At 49.3% G+C, this 16,402-nt stretch overlaps 1 protein-coding gene across 6 annotated transcripts in view; it reads right to left on the reverse strand.

Annotated features, from left to right (window-relative positions):
- KIF6 (kinesin family member 6) overlaps positions 1–16,402 on the reverse strand; it is a 421,799-nt gene that overhangs the window by 86,617 nt on the left and 318,780 nt on the right. For all 6 annotated transcript variants that reach the window (XM_024983810.2, XM_024983806.2, XM_024983811.2 and 3 more), the window contains exon 14: positions 3,708–3,816. In XM_024983810.2, the coding sequence (XP_024839578.1) occupies positions 3,708–3,816 (109 nt within the window). The remainder of the gene's footprint in view (positions 1–3,707; positions 3,817–16,402) is intronic.

Genomic DNA, 16,402 nt, shown 5'->3' on the forward strand with positions numbered 1-16,402 from the left:
TTTGTGTGCATCTATTTATAATTTACATAAACTGTGGTCTTACTTAGTGCTGCCCTTGTTGGCATGTGCTCAATAATCCACCGCTGCCTACCGCACCCAGCTCCCCAACTGTGGCCTGCACAGAGCGCCCCCAGCCTTCTATTCTCCACTTCCCCAGGGACGGACGATCAGCCAGACGGACAAAAGAAGTTGAAGCAGGACAAGAGATTGAGGGTGGTGATGAGGGTTCAGTAGGTACAGCTGCCACAGGCAACAGGAAAGAAGGCAGAGCCGGGGAAAGGAAAAGGGAAGGCCGACGGCCCTGAGGTCCCAGCCCAGCTGTTAGCCGATGGTGTTTACACTCGGGGGCGCAGATCGGAGAAGGTGGGCTTCCTTGGCGGCTCAGATGGTAAAGAATCTGCCTGCAATGTGGGAGAACTGGGTTCCATCTCCAGGTCAGAAAGATCCCCTGGAGAAGGGGACGGCTACCCACTCTAGTCTTCTTGCCTGGAGAATCCCATGGACAGAGAACCTGGTGGGCTACAGTCCATGGGGTTCGCAAAGAGTCCGACACGACCGAGCAACTAGCACTCACACAGGGAGAGAATAAAGCGACTCTAGTGAAAGTTGAGGTCTCTGGTGGGTGAGACAAACCCACCAGCTTTCTAGCCCTCCTCAGCCACAAGCAGAGCTGCTGTGGACATCTTCATCTATGGCCCCTTCTGAGGCTGAGAACCTCTTGGGAGCTGCAGTCGGCCCTCTGGATCCGTGGGTGGAACTTGTGGGTTTGGAGGCCGACTGTACTACTCATTTTGCCTAAGGGACTTGAGCACGTGTGAATTTTGGTATCTGTGCATGCATGCTTAGTTGCTCAGTCGTGTCTGACTCTTTGTGACCCCAGAGGCTGTAGCCCGCCAGGCTCCTCTGTCCATGGGATTCTCCAGGCAAGAATACTGGAGTGGGCTTGCCATTCCCTTCTCCAGGGAATCTTCCCCACCCAGGGATTGAACCTGGGTCTCCTGCAAAGCAGGCAGATTCGTTACCATCTGAGCCACTGGGGAAGCCCTGGGTATCTGTGGGGGGATTCTGAAACTCATTCCTGCAGGTGCAGAGACACACTGGCTGTAAACCCAGAAGGGGAGTTGCTGGGTCACAGCGGGTGCAGACACCTCCTTGGTTAGGAGGGCTGCTCCGGCTTTCACTGGATTCCTCCAGTGATCTGGGATCCGCGCCCCCGAGTGTAAACACCATTGGCTAACGGCTGAGCTGGGCCCTCAGGGCCGCCGGCCTTCCCTTTTCCTTTTCCCAGCTCTGCCTTCTTTCCTGTTGCCTGTGGCAGCTGTACATACTGAACCTTCATCACCACCCTCAATCTCTTGTCCTGCTTCAATTTCCTTTTTCACAGACAAAACAGAGGCCATCTTTAACGCGCCGCCTCTGCTTCCAAATGTATCAGCGTCAGCCCACCTTGCTGTGTTTCTCCATCCGGCTTCCTTCCAGGCCCCCCGCCCTCTGACGGTCCCCACTGCCTGGCTCCCTGGAGCCTTACGGGGCCAGTGGTTCCCTTGTTCTGTTCCCTACTTTTCTGCCCCTTCTCTTTCTCCCTGCTTGCTCCCCCCAGGAGCTTGCTTCTGCCTGCCGCCTACAACCCTGACCAGTTCTCCTTCCTGAAACAAACTTCTGATCTCCTCAGGCTACTTCCCGTTTTCCTGCCACAGAAGTCTTCCTCCTCTCACAGCTCTCTGAACACACTGCTGGCCCTCCCTCATTTGCCCAGTTCCTTCTCACCTGCTCCTTCACTCCTTGTAGTTCAAGCCCTTTCAGCTGCTGACTCCCCGGGCACTTTTTTCTGCTGCCTCCAGCTTAATACTTTTTAAGTTTTTGAAAACAAGCTTTATTTATTTGACCTCTTTTTAGAATTTTTGGTACCAAAAAATTCATTTGCAGGGCAGCAATGGAGAAACAGATATAGAGAACAGAGATTTATGGACACGGGAAGAGGGGAAGAGAGGATGGGGAGGTATGGAGAGAGTAACATGGAAACGTACGTTACCATATGTAAAATTGATAGCCAAGGGGAATTTGCTGTATGGCTCAGGAAACTCAAAGAGGGGCTCTATATCAACCTAGAGGGGCAGGATGGGGAGGGAGATAGGAGGAGGTTCAAGAAGGAGAGGACATATGTATACCTATGGCTGATTCATGTTGCGGTTTGACAGAAAACAAGATTCTGTAAAGCAACTATTCTTCAATTACAAAATAAATAAATTAAAAACAATTTTGGGTGCACTTGTGGCTTCTCTGGTGGCTCAGATGGTAAAGAAACTGCCCGCAATGCAAGGCACCTGGGTTCAATCCCTGGATCGGGAAGATCCCCTGGAGAAAGGAGCAGCAACCCACTCTAGTATTCTTGCCTGGGAAAGCCCACAGACAGAGGAGCCTGGCAGGATACAGTCTGTGGGGTCGCAAAGAGTTGGATGCGACTTGTGGCATATAGGATCAGAGTTCCCCGACTAGGGATCAAACCTGCACCCCTGCATTGGAAAGCAGAGTCTTAACCACTGGCCCACCAGGGAAGCCCCCCTGCCTGCTTCTTTGTAGCATCGGACACCACGGACAACTTGCTTCTGGGAGCCATCTCCCCTCTTGGCTTTCAGGCTGGTCTTTCCTGCTGGTTCTCCTCTCTTCTCAGCTCCCTCCCCTCCGTTCTTGAAAGCTTCCCCTGAGTTTCTTACCCTCCAGGCTCTTGTACTTCGGCCCGTTTCCTTGAGAGAGCTCGTCCCCTTCTCCTGCTTCCTTGAAGCATTTATAAACATATGATTCTTAAAGCTGGAGTTCATTTTAATTCAACAAACACTTTTTGAAAATGTTCTGCGTGCTGTGTTGTGGAGTCACACATGACGTCTGAGAGTTCGCGGTCTAGAACCCTCTCTTTTAAACCGTAGGCCCACACGTCCAGCAGTGTTTTCTGTTTGCACCAGCTTGAGGACATGTGCTGAATTCAGGCATTAGCTGTAACAAACGATGCACCTCTAAGCTTTTTCTAAAGGGCCTAGAACACAGGCTTTGCTGGACAACCTGTCAACGAATGGTGCTGCCTGCTCTGCTTCTGGCCAGGAGAACACATTAGAGGTGTCTGGGTCACAGGACATGCATGTGTACACGCGTCCCGTGACCAAGAAGTGCAGGGCGGCTCTGCAGAGTTGCTGGAGGGCCTGGAGTTCTAAGATGCGGGGTTTGGTATGTGTTGTTTAGTTACTAAGTCATGTCTGACTCTTTTGTGACCCAAAGGACTATGCAGCTCACCAGGCTCCACACTGTCCATGGGATTTTCCAGGCAAGAATACTGGAGTGGGTTGCCATTTCCTTCTCCGTTTGGACTGTAAGCACTTTTTTTTTTTTCCTTGCCTTCGCAGCAGTGAAATAGCGATAGAGTCCCAGACTGCTGGGAATTAATGTAAGATGTGAGGACTGTATGCAAAGTGCTGGCATGTACAGCCCCTGTTCTAACGTTGCTGGTGACCCAGCTGTACTGGGATAATGAGGCTTAACACGTGGGAGACAAGGGTACCAGGCTGAACGCAACTCAACCAACGTGAAGCTGCTCACACCCCATGCCCTTCTCTCAGAAACCGGACTGGGCAGATGAGAGAGGCAGAGCAGCAAGTTTTCTGGAGGCTGGCCCGGCAAAGCCTTGGAGGACCAGCTGCTCTCCACGGTGGCCTTACCTCTGCTTCAGAATCTGTTTGTTGTCTTCGATAGTAACGCTGTCAGCATGGTCCCTCTTGAAAATCTCAAAAGCCTCCTGGCGTCCTAACGACATTTCCTCTCTCATCCCTGTTTGGAGACACAGGGAAATGGCCTCAGTGACGGCATGGGGGTCCCATTAATTCCGTTGTCTCTTTAGTCAGACCTCAGAGCCAAGCCTGGCTCCGGAGGCCCACAGCAGAGAGGCTCTTGACCAGACAGGTGGCCCCAGGCCCTTCCAGCTGGCCACTGCCACCCAAGGAGGAGGCCCTTCCAGGGACACCCGCTGTGACCTGTGGGGCCTGAGCCTGGGCCTCCTCGTGACTCTTGCAGGGTGGAGTCTGGAATGTCTGGTCAAAGGAAATGAAAACCAGAGCCCCAAGCCTTGGATGGCCGGGGACATCTGCCAAAGCACTTTTGGCCATCATTCGGGGCCACGTTTCTCCCCATTCTCCTGTTATGCCCCATTTGGGTTTTCTGTTCAATTTCACCCTGAATTTTCAGGCATCCAGTTAAAAGAAGTCAGGTTCTCAATCACAAGACCCACGAGTGGATGGCGGTGGAGGTTCCTAGTTCACAACTAACTTCAATCTCCTGGATCCCTGGAGCCACTACCGGCCAAGCAGTGTGGCTGGGCCCTGCTCGATGGGGCCAGACTCTGAAAACAGAGTCAGAACAGCCAGGGCCCTAGGGGTGAGCAGATGGCATTCCTGCCCTGAGGCCTCCTCCTCGTAGCCTCTCAGGGTGAGGCTCCAGGCAGGTGTGGGACCCCATGGTGAGAGCTGCTTGCACAGCTGGATTTTGGATGAATCTATGGAGTCGTTTCCATGCCTCTGCCCGTGGTTCCCTCTGGTGTATTGTCATCCACTTAACTCTATCTTTGAAGCCCTGGCTGAGTGCCGCCACCTCCATGGAGCTTTCCGTGAGCCCCAGACTAAACAAATCCTCCCTCCACTGTGTGTCTAGCAACGCGTCTGTGACCTGCACAGCCCAGCAGACGCTGCCACTTCACATGACAGGCCTTTCTCGTGCAACACACGTCTCTCAGGAGGTAGAGATAATATGTTTCATGAGTCCCCAGTGTCTTGTTCAATGTCTGGCATTTAGAAGGTACACAACATATGTCTGTTAAATGAATCAGGTCAGGCATGAACCAGGAGTGATGCAGAACCTTGCTCTCATTGCCATGGGAACTGGGTCCAGGGTGAGAGGGACTCGCCTGGGGTATGAGAGAGGTGCATTCATATGGACCACGTGCCACATCTCCTTTTGCCTGGAAAAAACGCATGGTATTCCATCACCCAGCCCCGGGGTGAGGCACTGGACCAGCCCATCTGATACCAATTTAATGATTACTGTTGATAAAAATAGCACCACGGAGAATGTCTGAATGGTGAGGCACAAGACACCCCACCCTTTTCCAATCAGAAGCAAATGGGCTCATCTCAGTCCTGTTGCACACTCCTGAGTCAGGTGGGCCTGGGAATGGGTCTGAGCCGTGCTCAGAAAGATGAGCCCTGATGCGTGAGGGACATTAGCTGGAGGGTGCTTTGGCCCAGCAGAGCCCGCCAAGAGCCAAAGGACTCTTTCCACACTTTCCCCCCGACCCTAGTCCATGCCCAACTCTGACAGTGTATGCCCTTTTACTGCGTTACTTTTATGATTTATCATGTGTAGGATTTGTTTTAACCATAGAGGGTAGAGGACTGAATCTCTCTGGACTACTCATTGGAAAAGACTCTGATGCTGGGAAAGACTGAGGACAGGATGAGAAAGGGGACGACAGAGGATGAGATGGTTGGATGGCATCGCTGATTCAATGACATGAGTTTGAGCAAACTCGGGGAGATGGTGGAGGGCAGGGAAGCCTGGTGTGCTGCAGTCCATGGGGTCACGAAGAGTCTGACATGACTGAGCGACTGAACAACAACCGGGTTTGGGGAGAGGGAAACTCCACCAAGATCACACTTAGAACCCATCTGCTTGTGGGACCCCTAGATTGCCTCCCACCCAGGAGGTGATGAGAGGGCCTCCACCAGCCAAAGGAGAGGATGTGGGGTCAGGGTGGAGGTTGTCCAAAAAGCTGTAGAGGAGAAGGGCTCGTGGCCTTTTCTCTCCCAGGCTCTGCGCTCTTTTGGAGCCAAGAGCCCAAGGTGACAGCTGGGTGGAAAGACCACGGTGAGGCTTCTCAGAGCCCGTGGCACTGATATGGTCGTAGGTCCCGGAAGAACTTATAATCAGCGGAAAACCCCACTGGGCCTTTCCTGAGGGGTGGGGGGGGGGTCCTGGCAGGAGGGAGCAGAAGGGACAGGGGACACACAGAGGTGATAAGCCCAGAGGGTAGTTTGGGAGCATTTTGCAGAGAATTTGGAAGGTAGTGTTAAGAAAATCTGGGGCTGGTGCCATGACATATTGTACACAGATCATCAATTTTCAGAGACTAGAAATTTAGTAAAGTCCACATTATGGGATAGTTCCGCTGGAAGTATTTGACACTTTCGGTGGTTTAAAAGGCACCTGGGGTCCTGCAGTACCGTGCTTATTGTCAGGAATGCAGGGGACTGATTTTCCTCCAGCTACAGTGGAGGAAGATTCTGGGACTGGAGTTCTCTCATGGTGATGACCTCGGGTGAATGGGCATGAGAGTGAGGGCTGACGGCTCCGGGAGGTCAAGGTGAGGTGGCGAGGATGCCCATGGACCGAAGGCCAAGAGGCGAGGCCAGGCCTGAAGCCTCTAGGGGCTTCACGGCTTCACCTGGAGGGTGAGGCTGGGTCTACAGAGAGGGGTGTGTGGAAGAGACCCCACAGGCAGCCACAGTGCGTGATCCTGGATCCATTTCACTCCTCCTCTCATCCACCTCTGCCGGCTTAGAGCCTTTTGGACTGTGCTAAAAGACCAGCTCTCACTCCAGTTTGGGGTCAGCCACAAAGTTAAAAATAAAATAAAAAAGCACCTTTTTTATTTACAGAAGAGAGAGCCTCACCTTCCTTCCCTCTCAGGGTTTAGAAAACAGCTCTTTCTGGTCTGGCGACCCCTACCCTCTCAGCCCTGAAAAGAGCAGGAGCTTCTCACCTCACTAATGATTTATTTATTCTCTCAACAAGTATTAATTCATCTTAGGTGCTGTGCTAGGCATGTGACAGAGAGATAAGCTGGAACAAGAAGATTAGAGCGATGGATCCTTGCCCTTAAAGAGTTAAAAGTTCAGTAAAGGAGAAAGGTGAACAAATAATTATAAAAGAAATCGCTGCTTGCTGTAAGGCAGGCTTAGGTCCGGGAAACAAGGAGGGAGGGAGGCCTGTCAGGGGGAGTGGGGAGGCTCCTGAAGATGGAGCAGCACTTGTCAGGTGGAGAAGTGGAAGAGATCCCGGGGAAGCAAGGGGCCGGAGAATTGTAGATTAAAAGGGCAACTGGAACCTCCATCCTGTTCTCTATAGTAGCTCCATCAATTTACATTCCTATCAACAGTGTAAGAGGGTTTCCTTTTTTCTACACTCTGTCCAGCATTTATTATTTGTAGGTTTCTTGATGATGGTCATTCTGATTGGTGTGAGGTGACACCCCATTGTAGTTTTGATTTGCACTTCTCTAATAATTAGTGATGTTGAGCATCTTTTCACCTACTTCTAGGCCATCTGTATGTCTTACAGATTGTGATACAGAGTGAAGGAAGTCAGAAAGAGAAAAATAAGTATTGTATATTAATGCATATATGTGGAACCTAGAAAAATGGTACAGATGAACCTATTTGCAAAGCAGAAATAGAGACACAGACGCAGAGAACAAATGTATGGACACCAAGGGGGGGAAGCGGAGTGGGATGAATTGGGAGATTGGGATTTGATAGGTCTCCCGCATTGCAGGCAGATGCTTTAACCTCTGAGCCACCAGGGAAGCCCATAAATACACTACTGTGTACAGAATGGGGCTTCCCCGGTGGCTCAGTGGTAAAGAATTCCCCTGCAATGCAGGAGACGAAGGAGACTCAGGTTCGATCCCTGGGTCAGGAAGATCCCTTGGAGAAGGGCATGGCAACCCACTCCAGTATTCTTGCCTGGAGAATCCCATGGACAGAGGAGCCTGGTGGGCTACAGTCCATCGGGTCGTAAAGAGTAGGACATGACTGAAGCAACTGAGCGAGCGAGCGATTTATAAAATAGATAACTAGTGAGAACCCACTGTATAGCACAGAGAAGTCTACTCAATTTTCTGTGGTGACATAAATGGGAAGGAAATCCAAAACAGTGGGACATATGGATACACACAACTGATTCATCTGCTGTACAGCAGAAACTAACACAACACTGTAAAGCGACTATTCTCCAATACATTTTTTTTTTAAAAGGGCAACTGGATTAATATCTGTGGTAGTGCTACCTGGTAGGAATTAATTTTTTTTGCATATCTGATGCTAATCATGGTGCCAAGTGCTTTCTTAAAGATTATCCCAGTTAAACTTCTGTGTGATCCCTGGTCATAATTTCATTTTACAGAGGAGGAAACTGAGGCTCACTCAAAGAAATGGTTATAAATGGAGTAAAAAATCGCCCAGCTTATAGAGGAAGGTAGATCTACTCTTAGGTCAGTTTTTCCAGGGAAAAGTATGCCTGTTGGGAAGGCAGGTGCTGGGCTCTAAGTGATCTGGTAGCAATAGATTTACCCACAAGCTTGTAGATTGTACTCTTATTAGTGCCCATCTTATCTAAATTCTGAATTCTTTTTTACAGTATCATCGAAGAAACAGAACCATGAGTTCTGTTTACTCTTTGCATAGTTTGCTTCATATGTTAATATGTTCTATTGGTATTTCTAGAATTGTGAGCTCCAGGAGGGAGGGGATTTTTGTCAGTTTGGTTTGCTGCAATATTACTAGTACCTGGATAGTACCTGGCACATCAGTGGGACTCAATCAAATATCTTGTTTTTTCTTTTTTTAAGATTTTTTTTGATGTGGATCATTTTAAAAGTCTTTATTGAATTTGTCACAATTTTTTGCTTCTGTTTTATTTTTCTGGCTGAGAGGCATGTGGAATATTAGCTCCTCAACCAGGGATGGAACCTGTACCTTCTTCATTGGAAGGTGAAGTCTTAACTGCAAGACTGCCAGGGAAGTCCCCAAATATCTTTTGAAAGAAAGAATGAATGTTTTAGATGCTTTACATTGTTCCTCTTGGAACAGCACGCTGTGATGCGATGCGGGAGGAGAAGCAAGCACCCACTGCTGTCGCTGTCTCCACCATCAGGCTAGGGGAGTGGGTCCATCCACTGAATGGTATGATTTTACATTGGCAGGTGGATTGTTTACCACTGAGCCATCTGGGAAGCCCGCATGGTGTGATTCTAGAAATTCAACACCATCTTCTCCCTACTATATCTTACCCTTAGAGATGAATTCCATCTCCAAGAAGCTTTTGTTAAAAATGCAAATACTCCTGAAGGTATCTATTTTAGGGTTAGCCAAGAAAAACTCCATCATTTGTTGACAAGTAGCTAACAGGTCCTACAAAGATGAGACATAAGATGGTGTCTCGGGCTGGTGCCAGAATCGCTGCGGGGTGGGAGGGAGGTCTGAGCTTAGAAGGGATGATGCCCTGTGCCTTCTTCCCAACTTTGTTTAGTCTGCCAGACTCAGAGGTCTATCAGTTTTGGCCTCAGGGGCTCTGACGTGTCATGCCGTCTAGAACTCTCAGTTTTGTTGCCTCTTAGTGGATTTCAACCAGAGGTCCCAGTGCTGAGTCCCAGAAAATATAAATGACTTAGGGAAGCCTGCTGGCTTGCTGAATCACAGAACCACTTAAAACCTAAAGGAGAGCAAACAAAACATCACGGGGTAGTATAAAATTTCAAACAAAACAAAGCAAGAAACAAAATCCCCCCCAAACCCAAAAGGACAGGAGTTTCTCAATCTCAGTCCCCAAAATAGGACATTGCAATTCTGGGTTGTGAGTTGGATGGAAAATATTTCCAAGTCCTGAAGGTGCAGCCTCTTCTGAATTTTGATACTTATTAAAGAGCACTGAGGTAGAGAAGGCAGTCAACGAGGTGTCCTCAAAATTAGCCTTGGAGCTGGGTTTCTGAAAAGTTTGGAGGTACTGGTCTCCTACACAGTTCTGAATGCTTCTTTTCCTTTTCCTTGCCAGCCTGAAATTTTGTTCCTTATTTTTCTACAGAATGCAAATCAGTATTTTTGGAAGCCCTCCCTGCCCCCAACCCAGGGTCCCATGGAAACCAAATGGAAAGAAAAAACATCGGAAATGGAGAGTTTATGCTGCTGCTGTTGGGCCTGCTGTCTGATTTCCTTTAGTCTGGGGCCTGTGGGCCAGAGCTCATTTTCCTGGCTGCCCCCAAACAACCTACTACTGCTTCAGCTATTGCTTAAAAATTGACAGGAGAAAAATGATGGAGCGTTGTGTTCTTCATGCTGAAAAATGATTTGCTAGTCTGAGCCAGAAATATATTTGCCTTGGGAAAGACATGTATTCATGTGGTGCCTCACTTTCTTCTGACTGAAGAAGGAAGGGGAGAAAAGAAGATCAACAGGGAATCAGGAAAAGTGGGGTGGATTCCAAGGGGAGGGGGTTCAAGCCCACCGCTGGGGACTAGTTACACAGAAGACTCAGAGCCCGGAGGGGACAGGCAGGGAGGAAGCCGGATGAGCAGCAGGATAACCACACCCTCTGTGGCTGGGCGCAGAAGTGTTCTAAGCTGAAGGTAAGGGAATGGCTTTGACGCAGTGCTGTGATGAATACCTACAGTACGGAGACCATGGAAGTGCACATGGGGATGAGAAGCGATAGGCAGGGAAAGAGTGGTTTCTTTGGTACCTAAGTTCCACATGCACTGAAATTTCTCAGTAAGTGCTGACTTAGGTGAAATAAACAAAAATGTGCGTGCATGCGTGCTGTGTGCTCAGTCGTGTCTGACTCTTGCGACCCCATGGACTGTAACCCCGCCAGGCTCCTCTGTCCATGGAATTTTCCAGGCAAGAATACTGGAGTGGATTGCCATTTCCTCCTCCAGGGGATCTTCCTGACCCAGGGATTGAACCAGAGTCTCCTGAGACTCTTGCATTGGCAGGCGGATTCTTTACCACTGCCAACACCTGGAAAGCCCATACAAAAATATCCTTACACAAATAATCAGAAGAGAATCCCACCCTCTAGTGTGTGGAGAAGTTAGCATGAATAGACCGATGGGCGGGAAAGGAATGAAGAATTGAGATGAAAGGAGGGGCTAATCTATCAAGGTGGCGTGAAACATAAAGGTAAGGAAGACCTTTGGGATAGGAGGACCCAGGGAAAAGTCCACAGTCCAGCATTCTTGGGGATGGTACTTGGATGCCCTGAGGGCCAGAGGAAGTGATGGCTTCAGCCAGAAACTCGGGTGAAGGACACATCAGTAACTTTAAGCATGGACAGCAAAGGGTCCTTTTATGCTAGACTAAATGAACTCATGAGATCAGGAGGTGCTTAAGAATGGACCACCTCCCGGAAAACCTAGAAAGGACATCTGAGATAGTGTTTTCACTGTTTTGCCCCCGCTGTGGGGCGATGCTGTCATCTAGGAAGGGGGAGGGTTTCTGCAGTTACATGAAGGACAGAGATGACACGAACATAGCCCTTGTGTTCCCACTTTCCTTTCTCACACCCATGGAAGACGGTGCTAACCAATCACAGTATCCTTTGCTGGAGAAACTAACTGTAGCTCTAGAGTTTTCAGTAGGGCTCTTCAGGCCTAGAAGTCAACTCCCTGAGGCACAGCAGCTCTTCCTAGTCAGTTATCCCTGGCACAACAGCTCTTGCTGTAATAGGGCCCTCACGTTACTAGCCGATTAAATGATGTCTGCTGTTGCTTTCATCATTCCTGTGCTTTTAGGGAAAAAGAGTCACCTTCTTCCATCACCTTAGGGATTGACATGAAGGTAATCCTTGCCAGGGAGCAGCATCGAGCCCTGAATCCCTGAGAGCGGCAGTCTGGGAGGGGACGCTCCCCACCGCCAGGGTGATAGAGGTCACCACAGGAAGCCATGCTATGGCTCTGTTTACTTTGAGGGCCAGGAGCAGCTCATCTACAATTTGAGGGGTTGCTGGGCGGGTAGAGCAGGGTATGGAATCAAGAGGAGGAGGGGAAGACAAAACCACTTAGCCACGACCCAAGTGGCTGCAGATGTGAAGCCTGAAGAGTAGATCTTTTGGAGGGGGACCAAGGATGCTTGCTTAACCTACTTCCCCCTTCTGATGGACAATTTCTGGAGTGGGTGGATGCCCCCAAAAGCTCTGGGGTTAAAAAACCTTAACATTCAAACCAGACGATACCACCTGGGCTAGAGTCCTCAGATGAGGACTTGCCCTGGAGTTTCCTAAATTGCCACATGAAAGACGTTAAAGAACTTTAATTAGTAGATTCCTAGGGGTGGCTTGGAGCGGGCTTGGCAGGGAGTGGAGTGGAGGGAAGATTCGAAGTGGAAAGAAAGCCACTGAAACCTTAGGAGACCCACCCAATGGTGGCACCACATCTAAATAAATCAAATGGGCTCCTGACTTCTTGTGCCAGAAGTCACACATCCCACCAACAACCCTACCGGGGCCAGGCAGCACAGGCCATGTGAGCTGGACAGGACAGAGGGGCAGCATGTGATGCGGGCTGTTTCCTTTTTGTCTTGGTAACCGGGGCTGGTCCACCCTCCTGGTGCAGCTGTTTCCTGGATGTAGGCCTCAGCAGGTGAGAGAAGGCCCCGTGTGCCAGCCCAGTGGATGGTCTTGGAGCCCCTGAAGGAAGGGCAGCTGTTTGAGCTGCCCATTTCCAGCAGTAACATAAAACCTTCAGACAGTGGTCCTGAAGATCATCTGCAGAAAACTGTCATTTTCCTAACCCAGGATCTCTGTGGTTTTTTTATTTTGTGAGTGTTTTTATTCAGGACAAAGTGCCCATGTGGGCTGCTTAGAGAGACCTGTGGGCAGACGTGGGCCTGGAGTTTGGAGAGCAGCCTGGGTCATGTTGGCATTTCTGCGTTTTGGAGTTCACTCAGGAATCTGGAGGCCAGTGATGTTTCCATGAAATAAGACAGCATCCTGTGGCTTCTGCTGCCAGGCTGACCTGGACCTATGGGGTCTTTTCCATCCATTTCAGTCCATAGAAGTGACAGCTGCCAAAGGGCCTCAGTGTCTCATTCCACGCCCAATATTTGGACCAACCCTAGGAGGAACGACGTGGGCTCTAGACCTTTGGGGGTTAAAGGGCAGTTGATTGAGAGACCCACTGAACAGAAAGGTAGCATTTCTCTTCAGTTTAGAGACAGGCTCCAAATTCTGTGAAACCTGAAAAATACTGAATTGCGAGTCTGACGTGTTTTGATCACTTCTAAAGGCCATGGTTAGCAGGGTTCTGTTGCCTGAATCCCACCTCGATGAGTTTGGTTCTCATGTCAGCCTGTGCTCTGGGGTCAGTGGTGGTTAAAGCAGAGTCCACATGTCCTGATGTCTGAAAACAAGGCACATTGTCTATGTATGCCTAAATTAGGAACGAACTCCACTCTAGTCTCAAATTTCTTTGATACATTTTGAAAAGATAATTAAAGAATCACATTTTAGCCTAGTAGCAAAATGCTCTTTCCCTGCAATGCATGTGGGTTTAGATAAAATTCTGTTTCCCTGGCTTGGAAACAAATATAAGGCAAAATGGAGTTTAGATGCTCATTCCTTCACGGAAAAAAGAGAAACTTATTGTGTGTGTGTGTGTGTCTTCTATGTTACAGGCATAGTTCACAAATATTAACTCAACTAATCTTCACCATAACTCTATTGGTGGTGGTGGGGAGCTAGTGCTGGCTGAGAACTCTGTACTACATGGATTATATATGTCGTCTCATTTAATGCTTTCAACTAGGGAGTGTGGGGCCCACTTTACAGGTAAGATAATTGAGGTGAAGGAGATTCAAAGGGACTCCAACACAACAGTTAGTAAAACGACAAAGCCATAACTCAATCCCAGGTTTGTCTGATTCCAAACACTTTCCTGTGCATATAGCATTGCGAGATGGAAATCATTTGCCAAGTAGAATTAATCTCACAAATACCAGCTAACCACCGTGGTCAGACTGATGGAGTCAGGGGTGGCAACAAGAAAAAGGCAGATTTGGGAGGGTTGGAATGTGGACTGAAAACCATGAAAAGCATGATGGCAGCTCAGAAAAGCTGGAGATCTCTGTGAAGGGGGAACAGAGGGCACCAGGCAGCTGGGAGGAGTCGCCTCACCTGGGGCCTGCGGGGTGGGGTAGAGATCAGAGGTGGAGGGCAGGTTGGCTGACTTGCAGTGAAGCCTTGTCCTTCTGCCATGAGGGCTGTGTGAGTTAGCCTGCTATGGCAGGACCAGCTAAGTAGGTATCTTTCCCTCATCTACACGGAGCTTGTGCGCAGAAGGGTCTCCACCGTGAAAGGATTTGTGCCCTGAAGATGGTTCTGTTGGACTGAAGCCAGGGAGGATGCTCCAGGAAAGAGAAGGGGCAGGGTCCCGGTTCTCAGTGTGGACTTCTCAGAGACTAAGCTCCCGCCCCAAACCAGCAGCGGTTGGGAAAGGAGGTGACAAGGCTCCAGGAGGCCGTCATCTCCCCTTTGGCCTCTCCACATCCTAACTGGCGCGTCTCTGGAAAGCATCTCATTGCTTACACGGAACATCTGTTTGTTCACTTAGGCAGCGAGTCAGTGGGTGAAGCGGACCATCTGTTAACAAGTACCGAGTGTCTACTCTATTGACAGCTCGCTCTCCCCTGGCTAGTGACAGATAAATGGAGGAGCCGTTGCCCTTGGCCTCAGGAGGCAAAGCACTGTGGGGCACAGGGAGGTCAGAGCTTATGCGACGAAGCACGAGAGCGCTGAGACAGAGGGCCGACGGCGGCGTGGTGCAGGTGGTGTGGGTGTTCGCGGGGGACCAGGGGGTCGTGGTCAGACTGCAGAGGGGCTCTTGGAGGAGTGTTCCTTCTGGGGAAAGTTTTAGAGGAATGAAGAGGAGGAGAGGGAAGAAAGGAGCTTGGCCTGGCACAGAGTCTGACGGGGAGGACCTGGGGGCGTGGGTTTCCTCTGGCTATGCGGGGACCTGGGGCCCAAACGACCTCTAGGGGTGGACACCACACTCCCCACTGCTTGCTCAGGGAAGCCCCAGGCAGAGGCCACTGGGGCTTTCCACAGCCTCCTCAGGCAACTCTCCCCCCTGCAAATGACTGAGGAAGAGCATTATGCTTTAGCATGTACCCTTGGTGATCCTCCCAACCAGGGGCTGGGAAAAGGCCATAGGATATGGAGTGAGAAGCCGTGGATCTGAGTGTTGGCTTCTCTTCAGCTGCGGGACCTGGGGTCTCTGCCATTTACACCGCTACAGGTCTCAGCGTTCTCCTCTATCAAGTGAAGCTAACAGGACTCCTATCTCTTAATGTTACTGTGAAGGTTAATGAGAGGAGGCAGCACTTGGTGCATAGCTCCCTTTCAAGGCTACCGAATACCTGGGACTTCCCTGGTACTCCAGTGGCTAAGTAAGACTCCGTGTTCTCAATGCAGGGGGGCCTGGGGTTTGAACCCTGGTCAGGGAACTAGAGTTTACATATTGCAACGAAGATGAAAGATACTGCCTGCCCCAACTAAGACAGGGCACAACCAAATAAATAAAAATAAATATTAAAAAACCCTACTGAACACCTTTTGTAATGATGTATTTTCACGGTGATTTCACCTGCCCATCACCCCCACCCCTCAGGCCACTAGCTCCAAAAGGCAAGTGAATTTGCCTTCTATGTTTGTGGCCCCAGCTCCAAGCTCAGGGCCGGGAACACAGTAGGTGCTCCAAGCAACGTCTGTCGACTGAATGAGTGAGCAAGGATGAGATAATATCTCTGGTTAACTTGTTTTTCTTAAAAGCATTATTTGTTAAACTGTATATATATCTCCAATGCAGTTTTCTGTGTATATATTTTACAATAAAAATAAAGAAAGCCGAATACAGCAGCTCTGAATCATTTAAGTCTCTGACAGAGTGAATGAATAAGTATGGAATACCCTATAAAAAGTGAAAGTGTAAAAAATGAGCTATTATTATCATAAGTAATAATGAGTCATCTAAGAACCTCCTCGCAGAGAGCTGTTCAGAGCGCGGGAACTACTTTAACACACTAGCATAATTTTTAAGGTGGCTGCAAATTATAGTTTAGCAACATAGGGAGAGGGAGTGGTTTAAACGGTCAGGATGGCTTCTTCTTCCAGCCTCTAGATGCTGCAGTGTAGCAGGACTCAGCTCTGGGTGCTCCTATCTTTCAACTTGTAATTTCATTCAGTCTCACAGTTTTAGTATGCATTACACACCAAGGGCTCCCAAAGTTCTATCTTTAGCTCTGTCGTCTCCACCGAGGGCCAGACTGGGACGTTTAACAGACCGCTTGAAATCTATCTGAATCTCTAATTGGCATCTCAGACCTGACATGCCCCAAGCAGAACCCCAAGTTTCATACTCCTTCCCAAACTCCACCCCAAGCTGTTTCCCCTAATTATTTCCGTATCAGTCAATGGCACCACTTGCTCTAACAAACAAGAAAAAACCTAGGACTCTCCCACGATTCCTCAGTTTCCATCTAGCTCTGTCGGCACGTTTGGTCAGCAATCCTTTACGACTATGCTTTCCATCTCTCTGCTT

Source organism: Bos taurus, chromosome 23 (assembly GCF_002263795.3).
Source record: "Bos taurus isolate L1 Dominette 01449 registration number 42190680 breed Hereford chromosome 23, ARS-UCD2.0, whole genome shotgun sequence".
Classification (NCBI taxonomy): domain Eukaryota; kingdom Metazoa; phylum Chordata; class Mammalia; order Artiodactyla; family Bovidae; genus Bos; species Bos taurus.